At 45.2% G+C, this 24657-nt stretch overlaps 3 protein-coding genes across 3 annotated transcripts; 2 read left to right on the top strand and 1 right to left on the bottom strand.

Annotated features, from left to right (window-relative positions):
• Window positions 1-11780: 11780 nt before the first annotated feature.
• TNNC2 (troponin C2, fast skeletal type) lies at window positions 11781-16511 on the top strand. The gene is made up of 6 exons (XM_072632347.1): window positions 11781-12008; window positions 14130-14181; window positions 14294-14437; window positions 14521-14635; window positions 15017-15153; window positions 15829-16511. Exons 1-6 carry the CDS (start codon window positions 12006-12008, stop codon window positions 15858-15860), a joined length of 483 nt encoding a protein of 160 aa, XP_072488448.1. The 5' UTR covers window positions 11781-12005; the 3' UTR covers window positions 15861-16511.
• Window positions 16512-16645: 134 nt separating this feature from the next.
• LOC140519401 (regulator of G-protein signaling 9-binding protein-like) lies at window positions 16646-20393 on the top strand. The gene is made up of 2 exons (XM_072632343.1): window positions 16646-16970; window positions 17336-20393. The coding sequence occupies exons 1-2, from the start codon at window positions 16772-16774 to the stop codon at window positions 17821-17823; spliced, it is 687 nt and encodes a 228-aa protein (XP_072488444.1). The 5' UTR covers window positions 16646-16771; the 3' UTR covers window positions 17824-20393.
• Window positions 18353-21086, bottom strand: UBE2C (ubiquitin conjugating enzyme E2 C). The gene is made up of 6 exons (XM_072632346.1): window positions 20861-21086; window positions 20666-20693; window positions 20124-20210; window positions 19520-19724; window positions 19204-19263; window positions 18353-18635 (listed from the first exon to the last, which is right to left on the bottom strand). Exons 1-6 carry the CDS (start codon window positions 20959-20961, stop codon window positions 18577-18579), a joined length of 540 nt encoding a protein of 179 aa, XP_072488447.1. The 5' UTR covers window positions 20962-21086; the 3' UTR covers window positions 18353-18576.
• Window positions 21087-24657: the final 3571 nt, after the last annotated feature.

Genomic DNA, 24657 nt, shown 5'->3' with positions numbered 1-24657 from the left:
TCTCTAGTGTGTCCCCATTTTACAGATGAGCAACTGAGGCAAATAGAGGTTAAGTGACTTGCTCAGGGTTACACAGCTAGCATGTGTCAGAAGTCAGATTTGAACTCAGATCTTTCTAAGTTCTGGCCCAGTGCTCTATTCACTGGACCACCCAGAGGTTATGTTATAAGAACACTTCTTTCCTTTGTAACAGTTGAAGCATCCTAGTAAGTATCTTTTCCTGCCAAAAACTGTTTTGTAAGAACATTTTCTCTTCAGTTATTCTGACTCTTGTAGCTTGAGTAAAGAATATCTACATGTTATTTGTGGAATAGTGAGATGCACATGTCGTCACCCATTGGTGGCGTGTGTCACATTCTTAAGTGGGTAAATAAATTGACGTTTACCTGACTACATCTTATGCTGGCTTTTTTTGTGTGTGCAGTGGCCAGCAAGAGCTCTGAATATTCTCATACTACCTTCTTCTGATGGGGTATGGGGTCTCAACCCTTTCTCCTTTGAACTTTCCCAGGAATTCCAGGAACCCACCTTCTGAACTCAGAACCCCCGTGTTAGCCTGAGGCATTGGTGAATAATCCTCTCAATTGTCCTTTCACTGTGGCTCAGACCTTAAATTCTCTGTCACCTCTAACCTAGCCCAACCCTTCCTGGGCTCTAGTCCCAGACCACTTCCTGCCCTTAATCCCTTCAAGATCCCTTCTCTGTTACCTCTCAGTCACCCCAAACTATTAACCACATTGTAAAAAAGGTCAATGGCTCAGTCTTAATATCTGGCCAATAGGGCAGACTCACTAGGAATCTCACCAACCCTAAGGGATGTTTTAATAAACCTTTTCTCTGACTTGAGTTGAATTCTTTCAAGGCAGAACCCGTGCTTTTTGCCTTTGAATTTCAGTACTCCCAGCACCCCTAGACTGCAATGCTACCTGTGGATGTTCCTCACGGTTCTAGTCTACTTCCTCTTCTCTTCTTTCTCTAGACTCTTGCTCTGGCAACCTCTCTACATCCCACAGGCTTAATGATTACCTCTATGCCTATGGTTCCCACAGCTATACGTCCAATCCTCTTCTCTCCTCTGAGCTTTGGTCCTACATCACCAGTTGCCTATTAGTCATTTCCAACTGGATGCCTTGTAGGCATCTTAAATCCAACCAGTCTAAAAGTAAACTCATTATCTTTCCCTCTAAACCCTCCCCTTTTCCAAACTTGCCTATTTCTGTAGAAGTAGCCACTGTCACACAGTTACCCAGCTTCATATCTACTTTGTCCTGGACTCATCCTAATTGGATACATCCATTAGTCACCAAGTCTTGTCATTTCCACATTAACAACATCTCTCATCCAACCCCCACACTCTATTCACTCAGCTACCACTTTCCCTCACTCATTCTTCACCTCATTGCTTTATTCTCCTAAATGATTTTCTTCCCTCTAATTTGCCTCATAAAAAGAGATTCTCTTTTCCCTCCCAAAGCAGCTCTTGCACAAGCATTTGCTTGAAGTTTTTCTTGATCCCCCTAAGGGTTAGTGCCTTCACTCCCCAAAATTTCCTTATTTAGCTACTTTGTATATTTGTGTTTGTCTATTCATTTTATATTTGTTGACATACCCTCAAACTGCCTGGTCTTCCAGTCCCCTCAGCCTCCCCAGTTCCCATGACCTACACCTTTCTTCCAACTCTGCCATTTACAGAGGCAGTGATACACTAAGCAAGAGCATGCTGGAGGCTACTCTTGAAAGCTAATTATGAAATTTTAATATAAATAAATGTGTGAGCATTTACACCTCAAAAATCTCTACAGATCCAGGTTTGATTTATTGCATTATTGGTTATCTGCTCTTTAGAGACTGTGGAAGAAAATAATTCAATTAAAATTTAAAACATATATGCTTTTTTTGAAGGAGGGGAGCTGTTTGTTAAACATTTGTCGATGGGGCAGCTAGGTGGCACAGTGGACGGAGCACCTGTCCTGGAGTTAGGAAGACTCCATAGCTATATGACCCTGGGCAAGTCTCTTAACCCTGATTGCCTTAAAAAAATTGCCAACACACAAATTTCCCTAAATCTCAGTGTCATCCATAACTGGTTTACTTCTGTGCTATGAAAAATTCTGAAATTTTCTCTGATCACAACCTTGTATCCTGCCTCACTTCTTTCAAACCTGTTACATGTCCTCACCATGACCGTGAGTCACTACCCTTTCTCTCCCTGTCCTCATCCATCCATCACCCCATTCTGGCCTCACTTTTCCTCTTTTGTAGTCTTGACTCTATAACCAGTTCAATGATGTTCTTCCCCAGCTCTGGAATCCTTTGATCCCTTGCTTATTGCTGCCCTTGACCATCCCTGTGCCAGCCCCAAATGGTGAAGAATATTCCTAGAGGAAGTTACCTCCCCTCCCCCCATGGGCTCCACTGCTGGCTGGTGGGCTGTTCTCTGCTGAGACCTCCCTCTTGCCAGGAAGTGCTGTTCTTCCCGATCCAACTCTACTGCACTTGTGATAAAACCTATCCCAATTCTTTTCTCTCTTCAAACTTCATCCACTGCCTTTGTCCTGCTCTCAGGAGAAGGCTTTGCTATATGCTTTTTTGAGAAAACCATCTTCAGTGAGCCACCTATCTTTTGATCAAAATGAGATCATATCTGTAAAACACTTAGCGCTGTGCCAGGTACTTAGTGGGTATTATAGAAATACTTATTCCCTTCTTCTGTTCTAGACTTCAAAACCTCTCCTCACTTCTCATGTTCTCATTTGTTCTGGCCTTTGGACAGGAGACCCCTAATGGAGTACAGACTCTGGGAACCTTCTGGAATTCTCCTTGAGTCTTCCCACTTAATCTGGTTTTTCATACCCAAATCTGTTACCCTTAACCTAGCCTGGCCTTCCATTATCAGTTACCTCAAGATTGCTCAACCAGCTCATGGTCTGATACCTCCCAATTGCCTCCAGCTGTTTCCCATCCTTGATTACATCACTAGTTACCCCAGGCCCAGGAAGGCTAGATTACCCCCAGATCCCTCCTACCATCTTTCTGTATATAAGTTCCATTTTACCTCCATGAAGGCACTCAGATTCAATCCAGTTCTGATTCTGTCTGACTGAGATTCAATCTAGCCTGCCTGACAAGCATCACAAATGGTTAGGCTTCTTAAGAGTCAGCCCAATATGGCGAATCTTTAATAAACTTTGTTTTACTTTGACTGAAAGAAGGCTTGAGTCAAATTCATTCAGCAGGACCTGGCATTGTCGATATATTGGGATCTGGAGCATCCCAAAACTCAACATTATGGTTCCCTCACCTCATCACCCTCTTCCTCTGTCTTTGACTATAGACATTTTTTGCCTTTGCCCAGGCTGATCTTGACGTCAGTCATGAAGTCATGAGTTCCTTCTTCACTTCCTCCTCTTAAAATCAGTTCTTAGCCTTTTTGAGGGCTCAGCCCAGATGAAATGATTTCTGGTAAAACCATTACCGATCCCCTTGGTTACTAATGGTCTCTCTTCACCTCTATTACTTCATGTTTACTTATGTACAAAGAGGTAGTATCTCCTACAGGATAATATAAGCACTTTAACTGCTTATCATGCTGTCATGTTTTCATCTTTGTATCCCCAGTACCTATCAATCAACATTTATCAAGTGCCTATTACTGAGATTATGAAAAGAGGCAAAAAGCAGTTCCTGTCCACAAGGAACTTAGAATTTGATGGAGGAGACAACACAAAAACAAATACAGCAAACTATATATAGGATAAAAAGGAAATACCAAGCAGAAAATGATGGGTTGATGGGACCTGGATCCCTAAAGGAAAAGACCATGTCTCTGGAAGCAACCCAGTCACATACAGGCCTGACCCTGTAATTACTCAGATAAAAGCTATCAGTGCAGGGCTGGCACAGGGTGCCTACCCAAGGACCATGCCTCTGGCGAACCTTTGTATAAAAATTTGTATAGAGGACTATCTTGTCCCTTTAATGAAGCTATCTCTGTTGACTCTGAATTTTCTCATACATTTCAGCAGCCCAGACGACTGACTCCTCCGTTCAAGCTTGGCACCTGGCCCACCCCACACTACTTGTACATACTGACCACTCCTTAATCCCACCCAGATCACCTAATTAGCCTACTTCATATTCCTTTCACTGTCACTTTTGAATATAAGCATCAGCATCATCCTTATCACTTTGCAAGGTTCCCTAAGCACTTTTGTCTGCCTTATTGGAGTTACAATAAACTTTGCCACTTGACTAGAAGATGGTTGTGTTGAGGTTCAGGGGTGTTGGGCACCCCACAATACCAACATGATGGGTCCTGCTCGAATGAATTCAAGTCAAGCCTTCTTAAAGCTAAAGAAAAACAAAGTTTATTAAAGATTCACCATATTGGGTTGAGTCTTAAGGCATCTGTAATGCTTGTATTCACAAGCGGGCCAGATAGAATCTCAGCTAGACAGAGTCTGATCTGGATTGAATCTGAGCACCTTCATGGAGGTGAGATGGAACTAAATACAGAAAAGACTATAGGAGGGATCTGGGTGTGGTCTGGTGGTCTTGGAGGAGGGTCTAAGGAGGATCTTGATGGGATTGGGGTAACTACTGATGTAATCCAGAGTGGGAAACAGCTGGAAGCAATTGGAGGTATCAGATAAGGCCGGGCTTGGGTGGGAAGTAGGTGGGACAATCAAGTAGTAATAGACAGGGAAGGCCAGACTAGGCCAAGGGCAACAGGTTTGAATATGAAAGGCCAGATTAAGTGGGAAGATTCAAGAGGAGTTCCCGGAGGTTCCCAGAGTCTGAACCCCATCAGTTGGAGTGCATGAATTCATTCCTGGTCATGCTGCCCTGTACCCTGACAATTTGGGGTTCCTAGAAGCCCTAAACCTAGTAAAGAATACATTAGAATTAAGAGGGGATAGGAAAGGATTCTGGTAAAAGAAGGGATTTTAGGTCTTAAAGGAAGGCAGGAAGGTCAGTAGTCAGAGCAGAGGAGGTAGAATATTCCAGACATAGGGCATAGTCAGAGAAAATGCCTGGAGCTAAGAGATGGATTGTCTTTTTCATGGAATGACCAATTGTCACTGGATCAGAGGAAGTATTAGAAGACTGGAAAGGGAGGAGGGGGTTAGGTAAATTGGTTAGTTGTTGTCCTTCGTCTTCAAAGAGGACCAAAATGACATCACCATGATAAAGTGAAATTTCTGTGTGTCCGACTGTGGCTGATCAGACCAATATGAACCTGGAATGCTCTACCACAGGTTGGGCACAGATAGTCCATATGAATATTTGGGGTGGACATCCCAAATGTGCATATCCTTTCATTTACTTTGTGCTGTCTCAATTATGCTTTGCTTACAGAGCACAGCACCCTTTCTGATGTAGGCACGCCATGCTGAGAGTTCCTGTGCCAGTGTCTCCCATGTTGCACAGTTAAATCCAAAGTTCTTGAGAGGGACTAAGGTATTAGAAGACTGAAAAGGGAGGAGGGGGCTAGGTTAAGAATGACTTTGAATACCAAACAGAACATTTTGTATTTGCTCCTGGAGACAATAGGAAGCCTCCGAAGTTGATTGAATAGAGAAGTGATATGATGAGACCCACACTTTCGTGGCTGAAGGAAAGATTGATTGGAGTTGGGAGAGACTTAATACAGGAAGACCAGGCAGCATACTATTACAACAATCCAGGAATACTTTGCACATATTGTTTCATCTAAGGCCCAGACTGGCTAAGTGTAGAAAATGTCACTCCACCAGAAAATGAAGGGGATGAATTGTTTTAGCTATAGCAAGACCCCTGAGTACTGAGATCCACTGGTCTCCTGAGTGCTCCTCACACTCAGTCCTCCATCTCCAGACTTCTGGTGCTTTCACAGGCTGTTCCCTGAACCTGGATCTCTCTTCTCATCTCAGCCTCTTGGCTTCTCAGACTTCCTTCAAATCTCAGCTAAAATTCCATCTCCTACAGGAAGATTTTCCCCATCTCCCTTACTGTTAGTGCCTTCCTCTGTTGATTATCTCCAATATATTGTCTGTAGTTTCATTACATATAGTTGTATTCATGTTGCCTTACTCATAGTAAGTGCTCATAATAAATGCTTGTTGATTGTCTGACTTAATATTCCTGTTGTATATATTTTTATACTCTTTATGTTCTTTCCCATTCAAATGTAAATTCATTGTGAACAGGGATTATTGCTTCGTATTCAAAGTATCCCTAGCCCTCAGCACAGCTCCCGGCCCTGGTAGGTGCTTCAGAACAATATTCATTCAAATACTGCTCACCTTGTACTAGGTACTGATCTAAGCTCTGAGTATACAAAGAAAGGCAAGAGACACCAGAAGGACTGTCTATTCCAAAGGGAGAAGAGAGCTTGCAAACAATTAGGTAGATAACAACGTGTATAATAGAGGCAAAGGTCAAACTGAGATGGAAAGATGGGAGCGGCTCAGGGGAACAGAGAAGGCCTGCTGATGCAGGGATGTGAGTTGGGTTTGGAGGAAGCTGGGAAAACCAAAGAATCAGGCATGGGGGACAGCCAGCACAAAGTCAAGGGAAACAGCATCCTGTTCAATGAACTGCAAGAAAGCTCATCTTGCTGGAACTTCCAATAAATGGTGGAGTAAAGCGTGAGAAAGCTGGAAAGGTAGGAAGAGGCCTGGTTATGAAGAGTTTCCTTTCCTGTGGGTTGTCAAGGTAGGAGGAGAAGAGGCCCACCCTGGCCTGTGGTGATATCAGCTCTACATTCTCTTGGACTGAGTGGGGCGGAGGCTGTCCTTTGGAACTAATTCTGGAAGGAGGAGGCTATCTCTGGAGAGTCATGTAATCCTAGAGCTGGCAGGGGCCTTACTCCTAATTCCTTTTACAGGAGAGGAAAGACAGGCCTTCTTTGCAGTCCATTCTGTACCCTCTGCATACACGATTGCCAGCATTACTTTCATGAGGCAGCTCAGAGAGTTCAGGCCTGGGAGCCGAGAGGCAAGGGAAGAACCTTGTGTTCCTGCTCTAGCACAAACTCACTTTGTGATCCTGAACATGTTATTTTCTCTCTGGCCTTTATCTTCTACATTATATAGAAGATATATATATATACATATATTATATATCTATCTATAATATCTATCTATTATATAGATGATATATATTTACCCAATAAAAACAAAGACAGCAGGAAAAGAGTCATGTATACTAAAATATTTACAGGCTGAATGAACGAAAACATATTAAATACTTATTAAGTACATATTAATTACTTACTAAGTAGTCAGGCATAAAGTGCCAGAAATACTTTCTATGATACCAAAGAATGAGAAACCAATCAAGCACCTATTGATTGGGGACTGGCTGGATAAATATATTTTAAATATATATTTTTATTTATTCCATTACATATTTCCCAATTAAACATTCATTTAAAAATTTTTTGACTTCCTGACAAAAACATAATTATTTATAAGGTAGAGTTATCTGTCCCTGGAGATTATTAGTATTACTATCTGAACATTAAATTCATGGAACCTTAAATTTTTGGAAAGAAACTTTATCTATTGAAGTATCAGCAAGCTGCCACATAGATCCTGCATTTGTGTCCTGGAATATCTGAATATAAAACATTTCTAATGAGCAGAATTTTTCATTTAAATCTAGGGAGTTGTATTTTACAAATTAAAAAAAAAAGTTTGTCATCCAAAAAAACTGAGTTCCAAACTCTTTCCCCACTACGCACTCTTTCCCTACCCCTTGAGAAGGCAAACAATATGATGTCAATTATACATGTGAAGTTGTACAAAACATATTTACATATTTGGCTGAATAAAAAGGGCATACTAATGTAAGGGAATTTTACTCTACCAGGAGAAATGATGTATGTGAAGAATTCAGAGAAACTTCAGAAGACTTGTTACAAAGTGATACTGAGTGACATAAGAAGCAGCAGAACCTTTTATATACTTTTGTAAAGCAAAGAAGGACTTCAGAGATTAAGGCAGTGACCTGTCAGAACTTCAGAGGACTGATGATGAAGCTTTTCTTAACCTGAGAGTTATAGAGGTGTAAAATAAAAGATACGTTTTCCTACATATCCAACATTTTATTTAATGATGTTTAGTTACTTAACTATATTTCTTTGTTACAAGGGAAGGCTCTGTCACAGGGCTGGAATAGATGCAAAAAAGAAAAGACCATCAATGGAATGGGTATAATATCATCTGTGTTGTGAGGATCAGAGTTAATAGATTTTAAGACCCCTTGTAACTCATAAAACATTATTGAAATGTAAAATGTTCAGCTATATTATTCACCTCTCTTCTATCCAAGAACTTACAATGGCCAAATTCAAGCGCTTCTTAATCCATTCTCATCAATTCAACTTTATTTTCCAACTTACTCCTCAAAGGAGCTTTTTTTCCCATCTAGAACAAGCCCAACAATGGGAAGAGGGGCACAAAATTTGAAATCTGGCATACAGAATTGTTTTTTCTCCTCTTTCTTATTTTACCTTTAAAAGGATTTGCTGTCCATTTTTGGGGTGCTAGGACCAGGACCATACGCCAGGGCTGTGAAAGAGAACAGAAACAGGAACCTGAGTGGAAAGACATCCAGAGTACCAGGAACTATCAGCTGTTACAAAACCTTGTGGATTGGGGGGATGGGGGGTGGAAGAAAAACCCATCTCTTTCCTCATGTTTTCCCTGCCTTTCTTATATTCTGAGATCCAGAGGTTGATACTTCAAGGTCCAGAGCTAGAGTTTTAGATACACACACACTTCCTTAGTCCCTCTTCACAATTTGCTGTGGTGTTTGGCTCTGAAATTCCCCTAGCTACAAAGTAGAGAGGGTGGTCAGAAGGAGTGTGAGGAGATAATTGGGCAGAGGGCTCAGCAGGGGCTTCTTAATAATTTTACTTTTATTTTTATTTTCCTTTTATTTTTGCTATGATGAATTAATAGACTGGCCACTATATGTTGATTGTTTATGCCCAGCAAATGTGGGGGGCATTGACTGACTTCAGGTATGGGGTAGAAGAGGGATCAATTGATGGCTTGGTCTTTTAAAATAGGTTGTTGTTTTTTTTAAACCAATATTTCACATTATCTCCTAGATCAGAGGTTCTTAACCTGGGGTTAAAGGACTTAAAATATATATATATATATATATATATACATATATATATATATAAAACTTCATTACGATGGAAATTTTATATATATGTATAAAACTTCATTACGATGGAAATTTGTAGTTGGGGAACTAATTCAGTGCTGCAGACTTGGAGTCAGGAAGACCTGAGTTCAAATGTCACCTCAGATTATGTGACCTTGGGCAAATCACTTAACCTCCGTCTATTTTAGTTTCCTCATCAATAAAATGGAGATAATAATAAAGCCTTCTTCCTAGGATTGTTGTGAGGATCAAATGAACCTTAAGGCACTATGCAAACTGTTATTATTTTGTATATTTAAAAATATTATCCTTAGAAAGGATCTATGGGCTTCACCAGGGGTGGGGAACTAGTGGCTTAGAGGTCACAGAACAATTTGTAAAATTTGGATTCAATCAAAGGGCCACACTTGAGGACCTAGAGGATCACATGTGACTTTGAAGCAGCAGGTTCCCTACTCCTTTCCTAGACACATTCTAGACTATATAAACTTCTGCCATATTGTGGAAGGCATCCATTTAAAAAAAACAAAAAAGGTTAAGAAATCCTCAATAGTGAACCTGACCAATGTCACTAGGGAGAGTAGTTCAGGGGAGGGGTAGTAATCTAAGCTTTTGTAGTCTGAATACTCCTTATGGTCAGTGGGGCAATTGAAACTTTTATGAGTCTCTCCTATATCTGCACTAGAGAGACTACTGAGAAGCTTTGGTTGTTGAGTCAGAGAAAGCACCACCTAGCGGACAATCCAAATACATTGCACACTAGATAATATGTGTAGATGTAGATGTAGATGTATTCTGTAGGCTAAAAGAAGGTAGCATATGAGCTATTTGGGCTCACACTCCTAAAATGTCAGTCTTTATCATGATACATCATTATCATCATCCTCTTCCTCATCATCATGATCATCATCCTCATCAGTATGGTTTTCTTTTAGTCTGAGCTGTGAGCTCCCTAATGAAGATTACACATTCTTATCCCCTATAGCAAGCTGAGCTGGGTTATACTGGGCTGAGCATATACTGGGCTGAGTATACAAGAAATACTTACTGAATGAATAAATGAAGACTGGATGTGAAATCCAGCTCCTTGGGGAGCTAGATGGCACAGTGAGTAAGGCACCAGACCTGGAGTCAGGAAGACTCCTCTTCTTGAGTTCAGATCTGACCTTAGACACTTACTAGCTGTGACCCTGGGCAAGTCACTTTAACCCTGTTTGCCTCAGTTTCCTCATCTGTAAATGAACTAGTGAAAGAAATAGCAAACCTCTCCAGTGTCTGCCAAGAAAACCCCAAATGGAGTCATGAAGACTCAGACAAGACTGAAAGCAACTGAACTATAACAACAAGACTTGGAGTCAGCTGACCTGGGATCTAGTCCTAGCTTGCTGTGGGATGTCCGGCAAGTTGTTTCTATCTGTGGGTCTGTTTCTCCATCTATAAAATGAGGATAATATATATATAAAATACATAATATATACCTGCTTCATATGACTGTTATGAGGGAAGCTCATCCTAAATCAGACAACGTTGTGAGAATACAAAATGAGATGATCATCTTTGTGCCTCAGGACCACTGCCCCTGCCCTTGTGCTTATTCTAAAGATCCCTTCTGGGTCTTGGCTTCCCCAAGGTGTAAATAGTTCCAAACAGGAACTTACCCAGGTCCCTTCCCTCTGCTCCAGCCTGGCTGATGCCTTATTTAGTCTGGCTTGACTGCTCGTGCTTTTCTTGAGAATGTCTATATATAGGGGAAGAAGCCAGTGCCATTTGCCGCTGTCCATCCTGACCTCTCCTTGGCATTTGAATCCCCTGTCTCCCTTCCCCCTATCTCCCCATACCCTCTGCTCAGCTGCTTTCTGGGGCTCTCTTGACCCTCTTCATTCTTCTCTCCATCTGTCCTGTTCCATTCCTGGGTGGGGATCAGGGGTGGGTGGGGACATGTCTCCCAATACTGGAGGCATGCCATTTTCTAGTCTCCTATGCTGGTGTGGGGATAAGCAGGAAATTGTCAGGGCTGCTCTCGGGCTCTCAGGCTAGGGCAGGACTGACTTCTGATACCCACTTAGCACCATGTGTGGTCTGGGAGAAAAGAAGATCTCCCCTTTTAGGGTTTCAATTTTCTCCACTGTAAAATGAAGAGGGTTGGACCAAATGATCTCAAAGTCCCTGCCAGTTCTCACATTCTTTGTTCTGTTCTCTACGGTACTTTCCATTCTGATGTGCTGAAGATTCCTCTTGTCTCTACCATTCTATGATTTTAGAGTCTCACTCCCCAAATGCCTCCTAAAAACTTCCAGATGTCACTAGTGTCCAGAGAAGCCAACAATGTGCTTCCATTCAGGCAAAAGAGAAGGATCCCTTGTGTCTTGTGTCCTTTATCTTCTCTTTCTAGGGCAAAGTTTTTTTTTTTTTTTTGTCATTGCCTTATTCCTCTCTCTAGTCATAGTCAAGTCCTCCTCCCTGCTTGTTATGGCTCAGCTTGGGACAGGTTAAGGGGTCCACTGTCCAGCGTAAAGGCTCCCTGAGAAGAGGGTGGGGCCTCTCCATAAGGGTCTTGGAACATCAAGGCAGGCACCTGCTTGAAGGTTTAAGTTTACCCAGGGCGCCTTGGCTAAATTAGGTAATGGGCTCAGATTTGGGGAGGGGCAGGTGCAGCTGAGCTCTGGGACCTAATTGGATTGGGGAAGGCTGAGGTACACGGATGTCCAATCCCAGGGAGTGGGGGAGGGAGGAAAAGCAAGAGCCCCTACAAATATTGGGGACTGGGGTGGTAGGGAGCCTTTGGGTGTGGAGTACAGAGGAGTTGGAACTGATTGCAGCAGGGGATCTCGTGAGCAGTCACCATGGTAAGTGGCTTCCCTTCCCCATTCCCTCATCCTCAGATCTTTACCCTCTCCCAGAAATTCTGAGAGGAGAACTGAGCTTCATCTCCCTCTCCCTGGACCTTGGGAAAACATGTCCCCAAAAGAAGCTAGGAAGCCTAGGTGACCAGAGGCCACTGACTCAGATGAAAGGCAATATGGGGTAGAGGAGAACACAGATTTAGAATATGGGCACAAATTTTAACTCAGCCATCAACTTACTATGCCTTCCCTCCCACCCACCCCCCAACCCCAGCTGTCACCTCTCCTTCAACCCAAGTCATTTAACCTCTTTCTTCAACTGCAAAATGAGAAGACTGTCTTTTTAAGGCGCTTTCTAGTTCTTAGTCCTATGTATTAGTGAAGTTGTAAGGAATACAGCCATCCAGAGACAAAAAGCAATTTCCCCAAAGTGTCCGCAACTCTCACTTACCCTTCCCAATAGAGAAGCAGTATAGTGTGGGAATTGGAACTGAGGGACATAGGTTCAACTGCCAGCTTTGGTATTTACAATGTGAACAATCTTGGTCAAGTAATGGAGTCTCTCTGGGCTTCAGTTTTCTCACCTGTAAAATGGGAGCATTGGACCATAGGACTCTCAGTTCCTTTCCCTTTCTAAACTCATGATTCTTTCTCTGGAAGTTTTCTTGGAATGAGAGGCTAGTGTCATCTTGGTCTCCTTTGACCACAGAGAAGAGAAGCTCCTGGGGATTTAGGACTCAGAGCATCTGCCTTCTTCTGCCTTTTGGGGCACCAGCCAGCATGTGATCTCTCTGGCCCAATTGCCTCCCTCTAGCTTTTACTATTTTTGTTCAAGGAATCCCAAAGACTTAGGGTCATTTTACAACTGAGTATTGAGGGTAGGGATGTGCCAAGGAAAAAGAAGAAGGAGTCAGAGACAGAGGGGCTCCCCTGGCCCTTGGGCAGGGGCTCTGGGGCATGAAAGGGCATAGCTTGTGGTAAAGAGTGAAGGATACCAGACTTAGATGAAGGGAACTGGGATCAAATTTCATCACTTCTTGTTCCTGTTGTATGTCAGTTTCCTCCTAATCTACAAAATGGGGGACTCAGGTATTGGGCTTAGTTGGTCTTTAAGCTCTAAATTCTAAGTTCAGCTCTAAATTCTACAGGCCTTTGAGGGAGGAGGCATTCTTTAGTCTTCAATACTCCACCCCCAGCCCCTAACCCCCCCAGCCCCTCCCCTCCTTGTCCTCCTAGTCCTTCTTTGAGGAGTAATTGGAGCCTGGGCCCAGCTGTTCCTACAGCCTCAGCCTAAGAATAGCCAAGGCCTGGGTGGGACATGGCAGGGGGAGGGGTCCTATGATCCCTCATGCTCAAACCTGTGGAGATTCTGGATTTAGGCCTCAAATTCCTTTATCAAATAATAGGAATAAATCCATTCATTCCTGGAGTTGGAAGGGGCTTTGGAGATCACCTCCTCCATACCCTTAATTTTTATTGATGGAGAAACTGAGGCTGTGCTGGAACTTGCCCTCAGGTCTGCAGACTCCTAACCTGAGATTTTTTCCAGTAGATTACACCAGCTCACAGCGTAGGACATGCAATTACCCTCATTCAGCAAAGAATTGTCTGAGGTTCATTGAGGTTAAGCATGTTACCCCTTTATACTCCATAAAGCTAGTATGGGGTAATGGATGTTGTACTGAAGTCAAATTCTAGGGTTCAAATTCTAGCTCTTCCATATACTTACCTATGACTTTGGGCAGATGCTACCAAACCCAGAAGACTTTGAGTAGAGACTATCTGATGTCCAAGGACTAGGTCTAACTCCTAAGTAAGAAGAAATTTGTCATCAAAAGATTGGTCACCAGATGGTGATTTGGGGGCTCAGAAACTCATAGGGTCAGAGTTCAGATCTAGAAGGAACCTTAGAGACTATCTAGCCCAATCTCCTCATTTTACTGATAGGAAAATAAGGACCCGGAAATGTGAATGACCTACTTTAGGTTACATGAGTAGTAAGTTAGGGATGTAAATACAGGTTCAGCAGGGATCTCTTAACTTTCCCAAGCCTAACCCTGGGAGTTCCCCTTTACCTTTCTTCTTCCCTGGGACCTGGTACCTGACTTCTCTTGTATCTTGCAGACGGACCAGCAGGCGGAAGCCCGGTCCTTCCTCAGCGAGGAAATGATTGCTGGTGAGTGTGTATTTTGAGAGGTGGACACTTGGCTGGGAGTGGGACTTATGGCTGTGCCAGTCCTCCAGGTTAACAGATTCTTTTGTTATTGCTCCACCATCTTCCCTCTCAGAGTTCAAAGCTGCCTTCGACATGTTTGATGCTGATGGTGGTGGAGACATCAGCACCAAGGAATTGGGCACAGTGATGCGGATGCTAGGCCAGACACCCACCAAAGAGGAGCTGGATGCCATCATAGAGGAGGTGGATGAAGATGGTGAGCGGGCATCTCCCAGGAGGTGTGAAGAGCAGGTGACTGCATTTGGGCAGGGCCTCTGACACTCACTCTCTCAATCGCAGGCAGTGGTACCATCGACTTTGAAGAGTTCTTGGTCATGATGGTGAGACAGATGAAGGAGGACGCGAAAGGAAAGACTGAGGAGGAGCTGGCTGAGTGTTTCCGTATCTTTGACAGGTTAGGCCTGGTGCCCACTGGGGCCATGTTTCCCTGGGAAGGTGTTAGTGAAGGGAGGGGAGTGGAGATGTGCCATACCAGGCGGCTTAGAGTTCAGACTCAGCCCGAGTGGACTGGGGAAGGTATGTGTGAGGAAGGGGCGAGGGGGGGTGGGGAGAAGAAAGGGCTGGAGAAGAAGTAAAGTAAGGCTGGCTGGGCTGAAGTAGGAAGAGGGGGCTGAGTAGCCCTGGGTCCCAGACCTTGGAGGATGTGAACCAAAGGATCTTTAAGGACCCTTTCAGCACTGGAATCTGGTTCATTGCAACGTGCACATCACAGTCTCTTGAGGAGCTTTCTGAAGAACATTTGGTCTCTTCCCCTTTCCTTCTCCTCCCTCCTAAGGAATGCTGATGGCTATATTGATGCTGAGGAGCTAGTGGAGATCTTCAGGGCTTCAGGAGAGCATGTGACAGATGAAGAGATCGAGTCCCTAATGAAGGATGGAGACAAGAACAATGATGGCAGAATTGACTTTGATGGTGAGGGTTGAGGGTGCAGCTGGAAGAGACAGGAGGGAGGTGGGGACTGAGCACAGGGGAGGCTCTGTGAGTGGGAGGAGGGAGAGGTATTGAATGGGGAGGGGCAGGGACCGAGGTTGGAGCTCTGAGACCCTGCTTCTAACTAGCCCTGCCTCCCAACTTGCTATGTGGCCTTGGATGAGTCATTTTCTTTCTTTAGGCCTATTTTTGTATTTTTGTAAAATGAGGGGTTTGACTTTGTTTCTAAGGTCTCTTCCAGCTGTGATATACAGCAACATACATATAGCAACAAGCAGACATTTTCTCTGAAAACTCACTAAGGCAGGGAGGATGGGACTTTGTCCTGGGGCAGATTTACAAAGATGAAAAGTCCTGTTTCTCAAGGAGTTTCCAGTCTAGAAGTGGGTCTGAAAGGGGCGTGGTGTGAAGGATGCTGTGTTTGAAGTCTGCCATTTACTATCTAAGCAAATAAATCACTTGGCCTCTCCGGCCTCAGTTTTTCTATAAACCAAAGGGACTTAGAGTCCTTTTCTTCTGAGTTCCTTTCCAGGTCTAAATTGTATGAATCAATAAACATAGGCAAGCCAGGCCTGTGTGGGCAGTGTGGCCTTCCCCCCAACTCTGTGGTCCCACCCATACCTTTTCTGATTTCCTCTCTTCTCCCCTTTCTTGCAGAGTTCCTGAAGATGATGGAGGGTGTGCAGTAAGAATCCAGCACAGCTCCATCTTGTTTTGCCCCACCCCGCCCTTCATCCCCAAGGGTTCAATCTGAGATTCAACTGGCTCCCATCTCCCTGAGACCATCCAGGACTGCCCATCCCTCTCCACTGTCCTCTGTTGCCCTGTCTCTCCCTCACGTGATATTCCCCCTCCACTCCCTCGAGCTCTTCCTCTCTCCTGGGCCAGGAATGTGTAAATGTCACTAATAAAGGAAAAAAAAAAGATTTCAAATGGAGTGGATCTCGGGCATCGAGAACACCGGGATTATCTAGATCAAAGTTCTTCAACCTGTCACTTAATCTCTCTGCTTCAATTAGTTCATCCAGAAAAAGGGAATAATGGCCCCAATTCAGAGTCGTGGTAAGGTCAATGCACAGTCTTTTGCAGATCTTAAAGATTTGTTTCTACATGGAAATGTTAGCTACTGCAATTTAGGTTTGAAGTGAGGAAAACACCGACACCATGAGAGCTAGTTCCGAGCGTGGCCTTGGGCCTTCGGGGTGGCCCGGGCCCACCCCGGACGGAAGGAGTGCTCTTCCATCTGGAAGCCCTCCTCGACGTCCCAGCTGGCCAGTAGCTTGCGGAGGGCATTTTCTGGTTCGGGCCGGCGGGGGTGTGGGTGTTGGGGGAGGCTCGGTCGCGCTCAGCCTGTGGTCTGACAGTTAGTGGGAGAGACGGGGCCCCGGGGGAAGAGGGGAGAGCAGGCTTAGCAGCCTCCGCAGCTCGCGGAGAGGGAGCTGGTGGGCCGGCGCTTCCCGGCTGTCTCCGCCTTCTCCGGGTCCAAGAGGGTGGGGAAGGGGCTGGCCGCTGGCAAGGGCGGAGGCTGGAAGCCAGAGACAGCTGGGGTTTGGGAGTCCAGACCGAGGCCGAGGCCAAGATCGCCAAGACCGAGGGAGGCATGCGGGGCGCGGGGCCAGGGGAGAGGGCGCGGGAATCCCGGGAGGCTGTGGCCGAGTGCAGGGCGGCGTACGAAGCGCTCAACAGGTTCACTGCGAGCTACAGGCAGTTGGTGCTGGGAGTGGGCAGCGCGGCGGACGGGAGGAGGCTGCGCCGGGCTCTGGAGGACAGCGGCCGCAGGGGCTTCGAGCTCAGTCTGGGTGAGCAGGCAGGGCACTGGGGCTGACGGGAGGGGCAGGAGCGGGCCAGGCGGCTTCCGAGCCGCGGACTGGGAAGGGCACTGCTTTTGGAACGGGCAGACGCTGGGTTCGAATTCCGACCCTGCTGCTTTGCTGTCTGGCTTTCCCTTCGGTAAAAGCAGGGGGGTACCGAGTGACCCTCTTAGGATACCTGGTCCTTGCTGACCGTTCTCCAATTCGTAGGACCCTTAGTGATCATTTCGGCCCGAGGCCCTGCGCTTTTAAAGTTCTCACTGTAGCTACTGAGATCTGTAGCCCCTGCCAGCCCTCCCCTTCCCTGACTGTGGCCGCTCCTACTGTTGTCTTCTCTTTCCCGCCCCCACTAGGCCTACGGAACCAGCTTTTGACCGAGCTCACAGAACCAGGGGGAAAGCAGGAGGAAGAGGTGAAGATTGAGCTGGAGCGGATCTGGGTGCTCTGTCTGTCTGCCCTGGAGATTTTCCTGCAGGACCTGGGTCGGGCCCATGACCTCAGCCAGCTTTTTCCCTTGCCATCTCTGGCCTCAGGGACACAGCTGATTAATACTGGAGTTACATCCTTTGGGCCCAAAGGATGGAGTCTGAGACGACCCAGCGGGAAGGCCTCTGAAAGGGCTAGGGAGCTGCCTGAAGAGCTGGCCCAGTGGGGGCAACGCCTGGAAGAGTTGCTCCTGGAGATGGAGACCAAGGTCAATGTCCCTGTGTGGAGCGTGGAAGCCACAGAGGGTGATCCTGGAGCCGAAGAACCCAGCCCTGAGAGTTCAGCTGGGAGGAGCCCTCAGGGATGCTGTGCCCGGGCCCCACTCAGGCTTCAATCTCATTGTATAGTGGCATAAAGGAATCCTGCTAGGCCTAGTGCAGGGATATCTCCGATTCCCCTTGAGAGGTCAGTAGATGTCAGTTTTCTACACCAGGGGAACCACTTTCAATGTAAGGTTAAGTCACTTGTCACTTTCTTTCCCAGTTCAAATTCCAGCAAGATGTGTGACAACTGGGGGCATTAAAAGAAAGAAACAAGCCTCTTACCCCAAGAGAAAGGCTGAAATGCAGCTACAGATATAAAACAGCTGGGAAACAGGCTAATAGTGAAGAAACAAACTACACTGTAGAAGACCCAGGTTCTAAGTCCATTGACTTAGTGGTAGGGGATCGATTTGTTCCAGCTGATCCAGTTCCAGGATTCCTTCTAATTCAAAACATTCCATGGTCTATGTTCTAATGTCCTCCCTAGCTCTGACACTGTATACTGCTTGCTAGAGAGACTAGCCCAGACCGTCGGGAATTGTTTCCTCTAGGCCCAGGCTCAGTTTACAGCTCCTCAGTTCCCCATCCTGCCTCCAGAGAGCCAAACAACACAGCAACAGCTTTAAAAAAAAAAAACAACCAAAACTTTTATTTATACATTAATGTTGAGGGCTGGACTAGAGCTTAAGGAAAAAAAGAAAAAGGAAAACAGTTTATAATAGAGTCCTGTACAGAAGAGAGAAGAGGAAGAAGACAGATTATGAGGAAGGGAAAAAGATAGACGCACACACACACACACATACACATACACGCAAGATGAAGAAAAGTGAGCTGGGCAGCCAGGGTCAGGGCTCTTGACTAGTCACCTGCTTCATGTAGGTTTCCAGCAGGTACTTTTTAAAGGCTGGGAAGAGAACAGGATGAGTAAGTAAGCAACTGGCCTGGGATTTCCAGGGACATGCCAAGTGTTTTGGCAAACCCCCAAAAGGTTAACATTAAATCTAATAGTTTTAGAAATGGGGTAGTCTGGCCCTGACCTTTCTAAAATTTCTTCCTTGATCTTAAGACTGCCCCTTTTCACTCTAGTCATTTCTAGGGGAAGTGCCAACAGTAGGAGTGTTGTATCCGTTCCCTGCCTTTACCCAAAATCTCCTGGTGAGCTACTAGAATTCATCCTCTTCCTAACCAAAGTCCAATGTTTGTTCCCATACCCACCAAATTGCCTCTCCTAAGATTCTTTCTGTTCCATTCACTTAAAAAAGAGTATACATATTTTAGTTGAAAGCTCTCCCTGGATTTTTGCAACAGCTGTTGTTAAAATACCACCATGGTGAGATTCATCATTCTACCCAGGCACTATGTGCCTAAAATGTCCTCAAGGACAAGGAGTTGAAGCTATATAGGGTTGGATTTTTTTCATTTTAAATCCTCCAGGGAAAAGGCTAGAATTCCTTTTTTACCAGAGGACCTACCTGTGGGGTTTGTCCAAAGTTCAGCAGCATGTGTGTTCAATGGGCTGTCAATGTTGGGTTCTGTAGGTGAAGACAACATGTTAGGAAGGAAGGTACAGAAAAACAACTGTTAGGGAAATTGGAATCCTATGGGAACCAGGCTCAGAAGTGTAGTAATGGTTAGGCTAAAAGGCTTCTGACATTCTATGTTCTATGGTCTCTTCTGGACATGACATTCTGTGAGTTACAAGATGGCAAAAGGTAATCCTAAAGCTCAGAGGAAGATTAGGGGTGAAGGCAGGGGAACAGGAAATCCCAATGAGCTAGCAGGCATCACCTCCCAGCAGGCTCTGGATAGATAGCAGGATGGTCCTGACATCATACAGAGCTGACCACTTGTCCTTGAGGATGTCCAAACAGATATTGCCTTGGGTGTCCACATTGGGATGGTAACAAGGTGTGACAAATTTCACCGTGGGAGCATTGTATGGGTAGCCGCTGGGGAATTCCAGGGAGAGCTTGTACCTTAGGTCTTCATACACCTGAGGAAGAAAAAGCACCCAAATAAATTAGTGAGTGGAACATGATGGGCTTGAGAGGACATCTTAGTTACAAGAGACACTTTGGTATAGGGAGAACACTGCAACAATCAGAAGGCCTGAATTTGAGTCCCTCTTGCCTTACTTAGCCCTCAGTTCTTCATCTATGAAAACATATTATCACCATATGCCCTTCCTAGTTCACAGGGCTATAGAGATGATCAGTTGAGTCAAGGGATGTGAAAACTTCTGAGTTATGAATTGCAAGGGATTATCACTATTTTAGGGTGAGGTTTTTCTCATCTACCCCTCAAGGAATTCCTCTCGCCCAATTCCTCACTTGAGCTATATATCACAAAGCAAACTCCACCATACTGCCCATTTCCAATTCTTGATACTCACTGTCCCAGCTGCCCCATGGATGGTCCCAACCCACTTGAAGAGATTGTCTGACTCTGGGAAGGCAGAAATTCCTTTGTCTCCAGACATCTGCAGAGGAAGAATAAACCTTTTTTGGGGTGGGTTGCTGAGCATGCAGCCTTAGATGATCCCTAAGGTCTCTTCCAAGACCCTGTGCCTCTAAGGGGAGGGAGAATAGCTGGGTGAAAAGGCAGCAGCCCAAAGCCATACTGTTTTGCTTATTGATGACCCCAATAAAATATTCCTAACTTGGCTGATTAGGGGTTTTTTTTGGGGGGGGGGAAGAGGGTCGGCAAACCAGTCCTTCTGGGGAAGGCTAATGGTTAGGGATCGAGTTGTAAAATCAATCCCACATTTTCTCCAGGTGCCCTTCTATTTAAAAAACAAAAAGGAGTTTGGGATCCGAGGTCCCGTTTCCTCGAAGGTCGTTGCCTCTGTGAGAGAGAGAGGGTCGGTCTGGGCTGGAGGCAGGCACCTGGGCAGGGATGTCCTGGCAGCAGGGGCTGGCCCAGGCAGGCACTCACCATTAGGGTCATCAATTCCTGCTGTAACCTGCGGAGAAGGGAAAGGGAAGGGTTCGGTTACTGAGAATCAGGACCAGTCCAGTCTTACACCAACCTCCTCCCCCACTCGACCTTCGGCTGATGGGGTGCACACTCCCCAGCCTGCCCTCCTTCCCTTCCCGGCTTCCTGGCCATCTGCCTCTCGGAGACTCTCACCTCTTGCCTACGGACCCGCGGGCTGCGCTCGTCCCAGGCTCGGCCCCCTTCCGGGCGGCGGCGGCGCTGGCGGCGGCTGGGTCACGATTCTGCGAGGCCATGGAGGACCAGAGAGAAAGAAAGAGAAAACTCCCGGGCGGCAACTGCGGGGCTCCAGGCCCGCCCGCCCGCGTTTGAATTGTAACCCTCCGGCTGTGTCAGCCAATTGGAGACACGCTTGGGTTTGATCCAGCCAATGGATCACTCCGATGTGCCTCGTCACCTAGAAACTTGTAAACCCACCCACGAGAGCGACCGGAATGGCCAGCAGGGTCTCTATCTTGAGACGACGATTGGTAGCTGGGACTGTCTATTAGCCAACGATCTTGTGGATGATTGGTGGCCTTTGGGGAAGGCGGATTCTTAAAGGGCTATAGAAAAGTACACGTGGGAAAGCCGCGATTCCAACTAGTCAAGCCGGCAGACGCGCTTGGATTGGGCTCCTCATCTCCCACCCAAGACTGGGACGCAGGGTTTTGGAAGGGATCTAAGACAACCATAACAAGAGGTCATCCGAGGCTGCATACTTAGCAACCCCAGCCCACTCCTCCCATCCAAGGTCTAATTCTGGAAAGGGCGCCGGCACCCAGAGTGGAGTTGGGGGAGGAAGAAAGCCCTTGGTTTTCGGTCCAGGTGACCCCTTCTCTCTCCTCCCCAGTTAATGGTCCTGCACAACCCTCCCCATCCTAGGGCTCCTTACCAGAGCGGCACCAGAGCCTGGAACTCCCAATGGAAGGGGGGATTTTATAGCATTTCTTTCCTCCCCCATCTCGGTTCTGGACTTTTTCTCTGGCTGCGCCCCACCCTCCGCCTGAAATCCTTTCCCTCCTCATCAAGGACTCCTGGCTTCAAGTCCCAGCTGAAATCCCACCTTCTACAGGAAGCATTTCCAAGTTCTTCTTTAATGCTTTCCCTCTGTTGATTACCTCCACTTTATCCTGTATATCACTTATTTACAGATAGTTGTTTGCACACTGTCCCCCCATTAGACTGTGAGTGGCACTCCAACACTTAAAGGAGTCTCAAAACGTCGCCAGAGCAGTGGCCCCTAAAATTTAACCTGGAGAAGACAGCATGACAACGGAGAGTGCCGGAACTGGAGTCAAAATATCTGGGTTCCTGTTCTGCCTTAGACACTTAACAAACTGTGTCTCCCCTGTTTCTTCATCTGTAAAGCGTCAATCATACTTCCACTCCCTCGCAGGGTTATGAAGAGTGTTTTACAAATCTTAAAAAGCATTACTTAAATATGAATTGAGATTTCAGAGACCCCCTAAAACTGTAGGAGTCGTAAGGGACCACAGATCAACTCACAGTTCAACAAAAATCCCTTCTATTTGAACTTCTCTTGAAGATTGTCAATGATGGGTAATTCATTTTACAGATGAGAACATTGTACCCAACGTTACATAGTTAATAGCAGAAGTTGTTTCTCATCTACCATGTCTGGGCCTTCAGTTTGTATCCATATTCAATATCTTAGGGTCATACTTAGAATGGACTTCAGAGATCATCCAACCCAGTCTCCTCATACGAATAGGAACAAGTGACTTGCCAAATGATACAAAAAACTGCCAAAAATAGAACATGGCTCTCCTGCTGCTAGTCTGGTCAATCTCTGAAGCTCATGCAGTAAACAAAAACAACTCTTCAGCCAGGTACCCAGAGATTTATGATCAGGTCCTGTGTCCTTCCAGTTCCCTGCCTTCTCTGCATAGCTACTTTTTTTTTTTGGTCATAAATCAGCATTTATTATTTAAGTTCAAGAACAGGTTATGAAGGGGATGGGGGCATATTCAGAACAAAGAGTCAAAGATGGAGCCCTAGGGGAGAGGGGAGATCAGAGTTTCTCGTCAGTCTCTGTTCTAGACAGTTGATTTTGGTTTTAGAGCCTTGGTCCAGGGCACACAGTGATACACATGGTAAGATGAAGTTCCAAGTGGTAAGGTTTAGTAAAACATCAAGGGGTGGTCAAAGTTAAAAACCAACCAAAGGTAGGTGGGGGCTGGGACTCTCCTTGGATCAGCAGCACCACATCCTTTTATGGAATTGAAGCATAGAAGTTAGATCTAAGTTCCATCCCACGCATTTCAGTTCTTTGGAACATCCTTGTAGGTGAAGTCTGTGCTAAAAAATTCTTTCATCATCTAACTTCTTGTACTTTGCTTCTAGTTTCTTTGAATATGCATTCAACTTGTAGGTTGCCTGTTCAAGAGCTACTACTTGCTCAATTAAAGTGATCTGACTCAGATAATGTTAAAGTGCTGCATATTTCTGGTTTAAATCCTATCGGTTTGTGCTTATGCTTACTGCAATATCTTTCATTTCTAGATACTTCAAGCTTGTCATTCACATTTTCCAGAAATTTATAGTCTTCATTGGTGGCTGGGAGAACATGTCCTGTCACAGCCCTGTGATATACACCTCAGGGGGCTTAATGGACTCCTCAGCTGTCTCTACTACTGGCAGAGGAAGGGAGGAAGGAGAAAGAATGGTGATGGCAGAGGAGAGGGAAGAAAAAGGGCTCAAAGCTTCTTTATAGAGGAAACACCTCTTTATCCTCAAGGACCATTTTCAGAACAGCAGAATCACCCCCTTGTTACAACTGGGGAGGGGGAGAGCCCACCAGAGATATCCACAATTATTCCATGGGCCTATGCGACCAGCAAGTTCTTACATTTGGACATCCTGTCTGTCCTCTATTGGAGAAATTAGGAATCACTTCTTTGTCCAGTGTCTTAAGGTGTGGGCCAAAAAGGGTTGATGAGGTAAGAAGGCACACGGATTTTCCTTCCTTCTATGCATTCTTATAGAGTAGAATTGGGAAGACATAAAGTAGACTGTGTCTTATTGCAGTTTGGTATAGTGAGCATGGATGTGTGAGTCACAGCTATCAATTTCAAGTTACGTCTTTCCAAGCCTGTTTCCTCATCTGTAAAATGAAAATACTGTTATTTCTACTACCTGCTGCACAAGGGACATTTGGACCTGATGTAGCACCTGATTTTTGCATGTCTCAATTACAAACTGTAGTCTAATTATCTGTGTATGAATTAAACATTAAGTATGTTTGAGGAAATGTGCTGGGGTGCAGAAACAAAAAAAAAATTCCTGCTTTCAAAAAGACATGACACATTATACGGTAAGGAGAATATGGTGAGATACACATGAATGGAGATGGATCTTGGATTCATTACATGTGGGTAAGTGCTGGAATGCGTCTATGATTTACTGAGTTCATGTAATTTATTTTATAACATTTGTATTTATATTTATAAAATTTATAATATAATTTTTATAATTTACTATGATAACTAAGTCCTATTTAGTGTAGGATCTGAACCCAGGTCCTTGATGATTCCAAGCCTAGTAGTCAATCCATTATAGCATGACATCCATACCAGAAAAGCATACAATCTGAGGATCGAAAAAAGCACTACTTAACTGGGGCGGGAAGCGAGGGAGGGAAGCAAGGAAGGTTCCATGGATAAAGTAAGACCTTAATTAAGTCTTGAAGTAAGATAAAGATTATAAAGGACCCCTCCTTAGACTGAGCTTCTTCCGGTGAGGGGAGGTGTTTTATTTAAACTTATCTGCCCAGCACAGTTCTCTGCAAATGGGGAGTGCTGAATAAATATTTACTGAATGAGTGTAAAGCACTATAGAGATGTAAGCTGTTACTACTACTGCTTTCACGATAGAGAGCCAGGGCCTCTACCAGCCTTCTTTTCAAACACCCACCTTGTCTCCAGGGCATC

The sequence above is a fragment of the Notamacropus eugenii genome, chromosome 1, assembly GCF_028372415.1.
Source record: "Notamacropus eugenii isolate mMacEug1 chromosome 1, mMacEug1.pri_v2, whole genome shotgun sequence".
In the NCBI taxonomy this organism is placed as follows: domain Eukaryota; kingdom Metazoa; phylum Chordata; class Mammalia; order Diprotodontia; family Macropodidae; genus Notamacropus; species Notamacropus eugenii.
Note: the sequence above shows the minus strand (reverse complement) of the source record. Positions and strands in the feature narration are given on the sequence as shown.

What these genes read in the sequence shown, in the direction of transcription:
- TNNC2 (XM_072632347.1), top strand. An exon ending in CAGCGAGGAAATGATTGCTG is followed by an intron (nt 14,182 to 14,293) that starts GTGAGTGTGTAT and finishes CTTCCCTCTCAG; the next exon opens with AGTTCAAAGCTGCCTTCGAC. An exon ending in TGGCAGAATTGACTTTGATG is followed by an intron (nt 15,154 to 15,828) that starts GTGAGGGTTGAG and finishes CCTTTCTTGCAG; the next exon opens with AGTTCCTGAAGATGATGGAG.
- LOC140519401 (XM_072632343.1), top strand. Translation starts at nt 16,772, where the DNA reads ATGCGGGGCGCGGGGCCAGGGGAGAGGGCGCGGGAATCCCGGGAGGCT. An exon ending in GGGCTTCGAGCTCAGTCTGG is followed by an intron (nt 16,971 to 17,335) that starts GTGAGCAGGCAG and finishes CGCCCCCACTAG; the next exon opens with GCCTACGGAACCAGCTTTTG.
- UBE2C (XM_072632346.1), bottom strand. Translation starts at nt 20,961, where the DNA reads ATGGCCTCGCAGAATCGTGACCCAGCCGCCGCCAGCGCCGCCGCCGCC. An exon ending in TATCCAGAGCCTGCTGGGAG is followed by an intron (nt 19,264 to 19,519) that starts GTGATGCCTGCT and finishes CTTCACCTACAG; the next exon opens with AACCCAACATTGACAGCCCA. An exon ending in ACTTTGGACAAACCCCACAG is followed by an intron (nt 18,636 to 19,203) that starts GTAGGTCCTCTG and finishes TTCTCTTCCCAG; the next exon opens with CCTTTAAAAAGTACCTGCTG.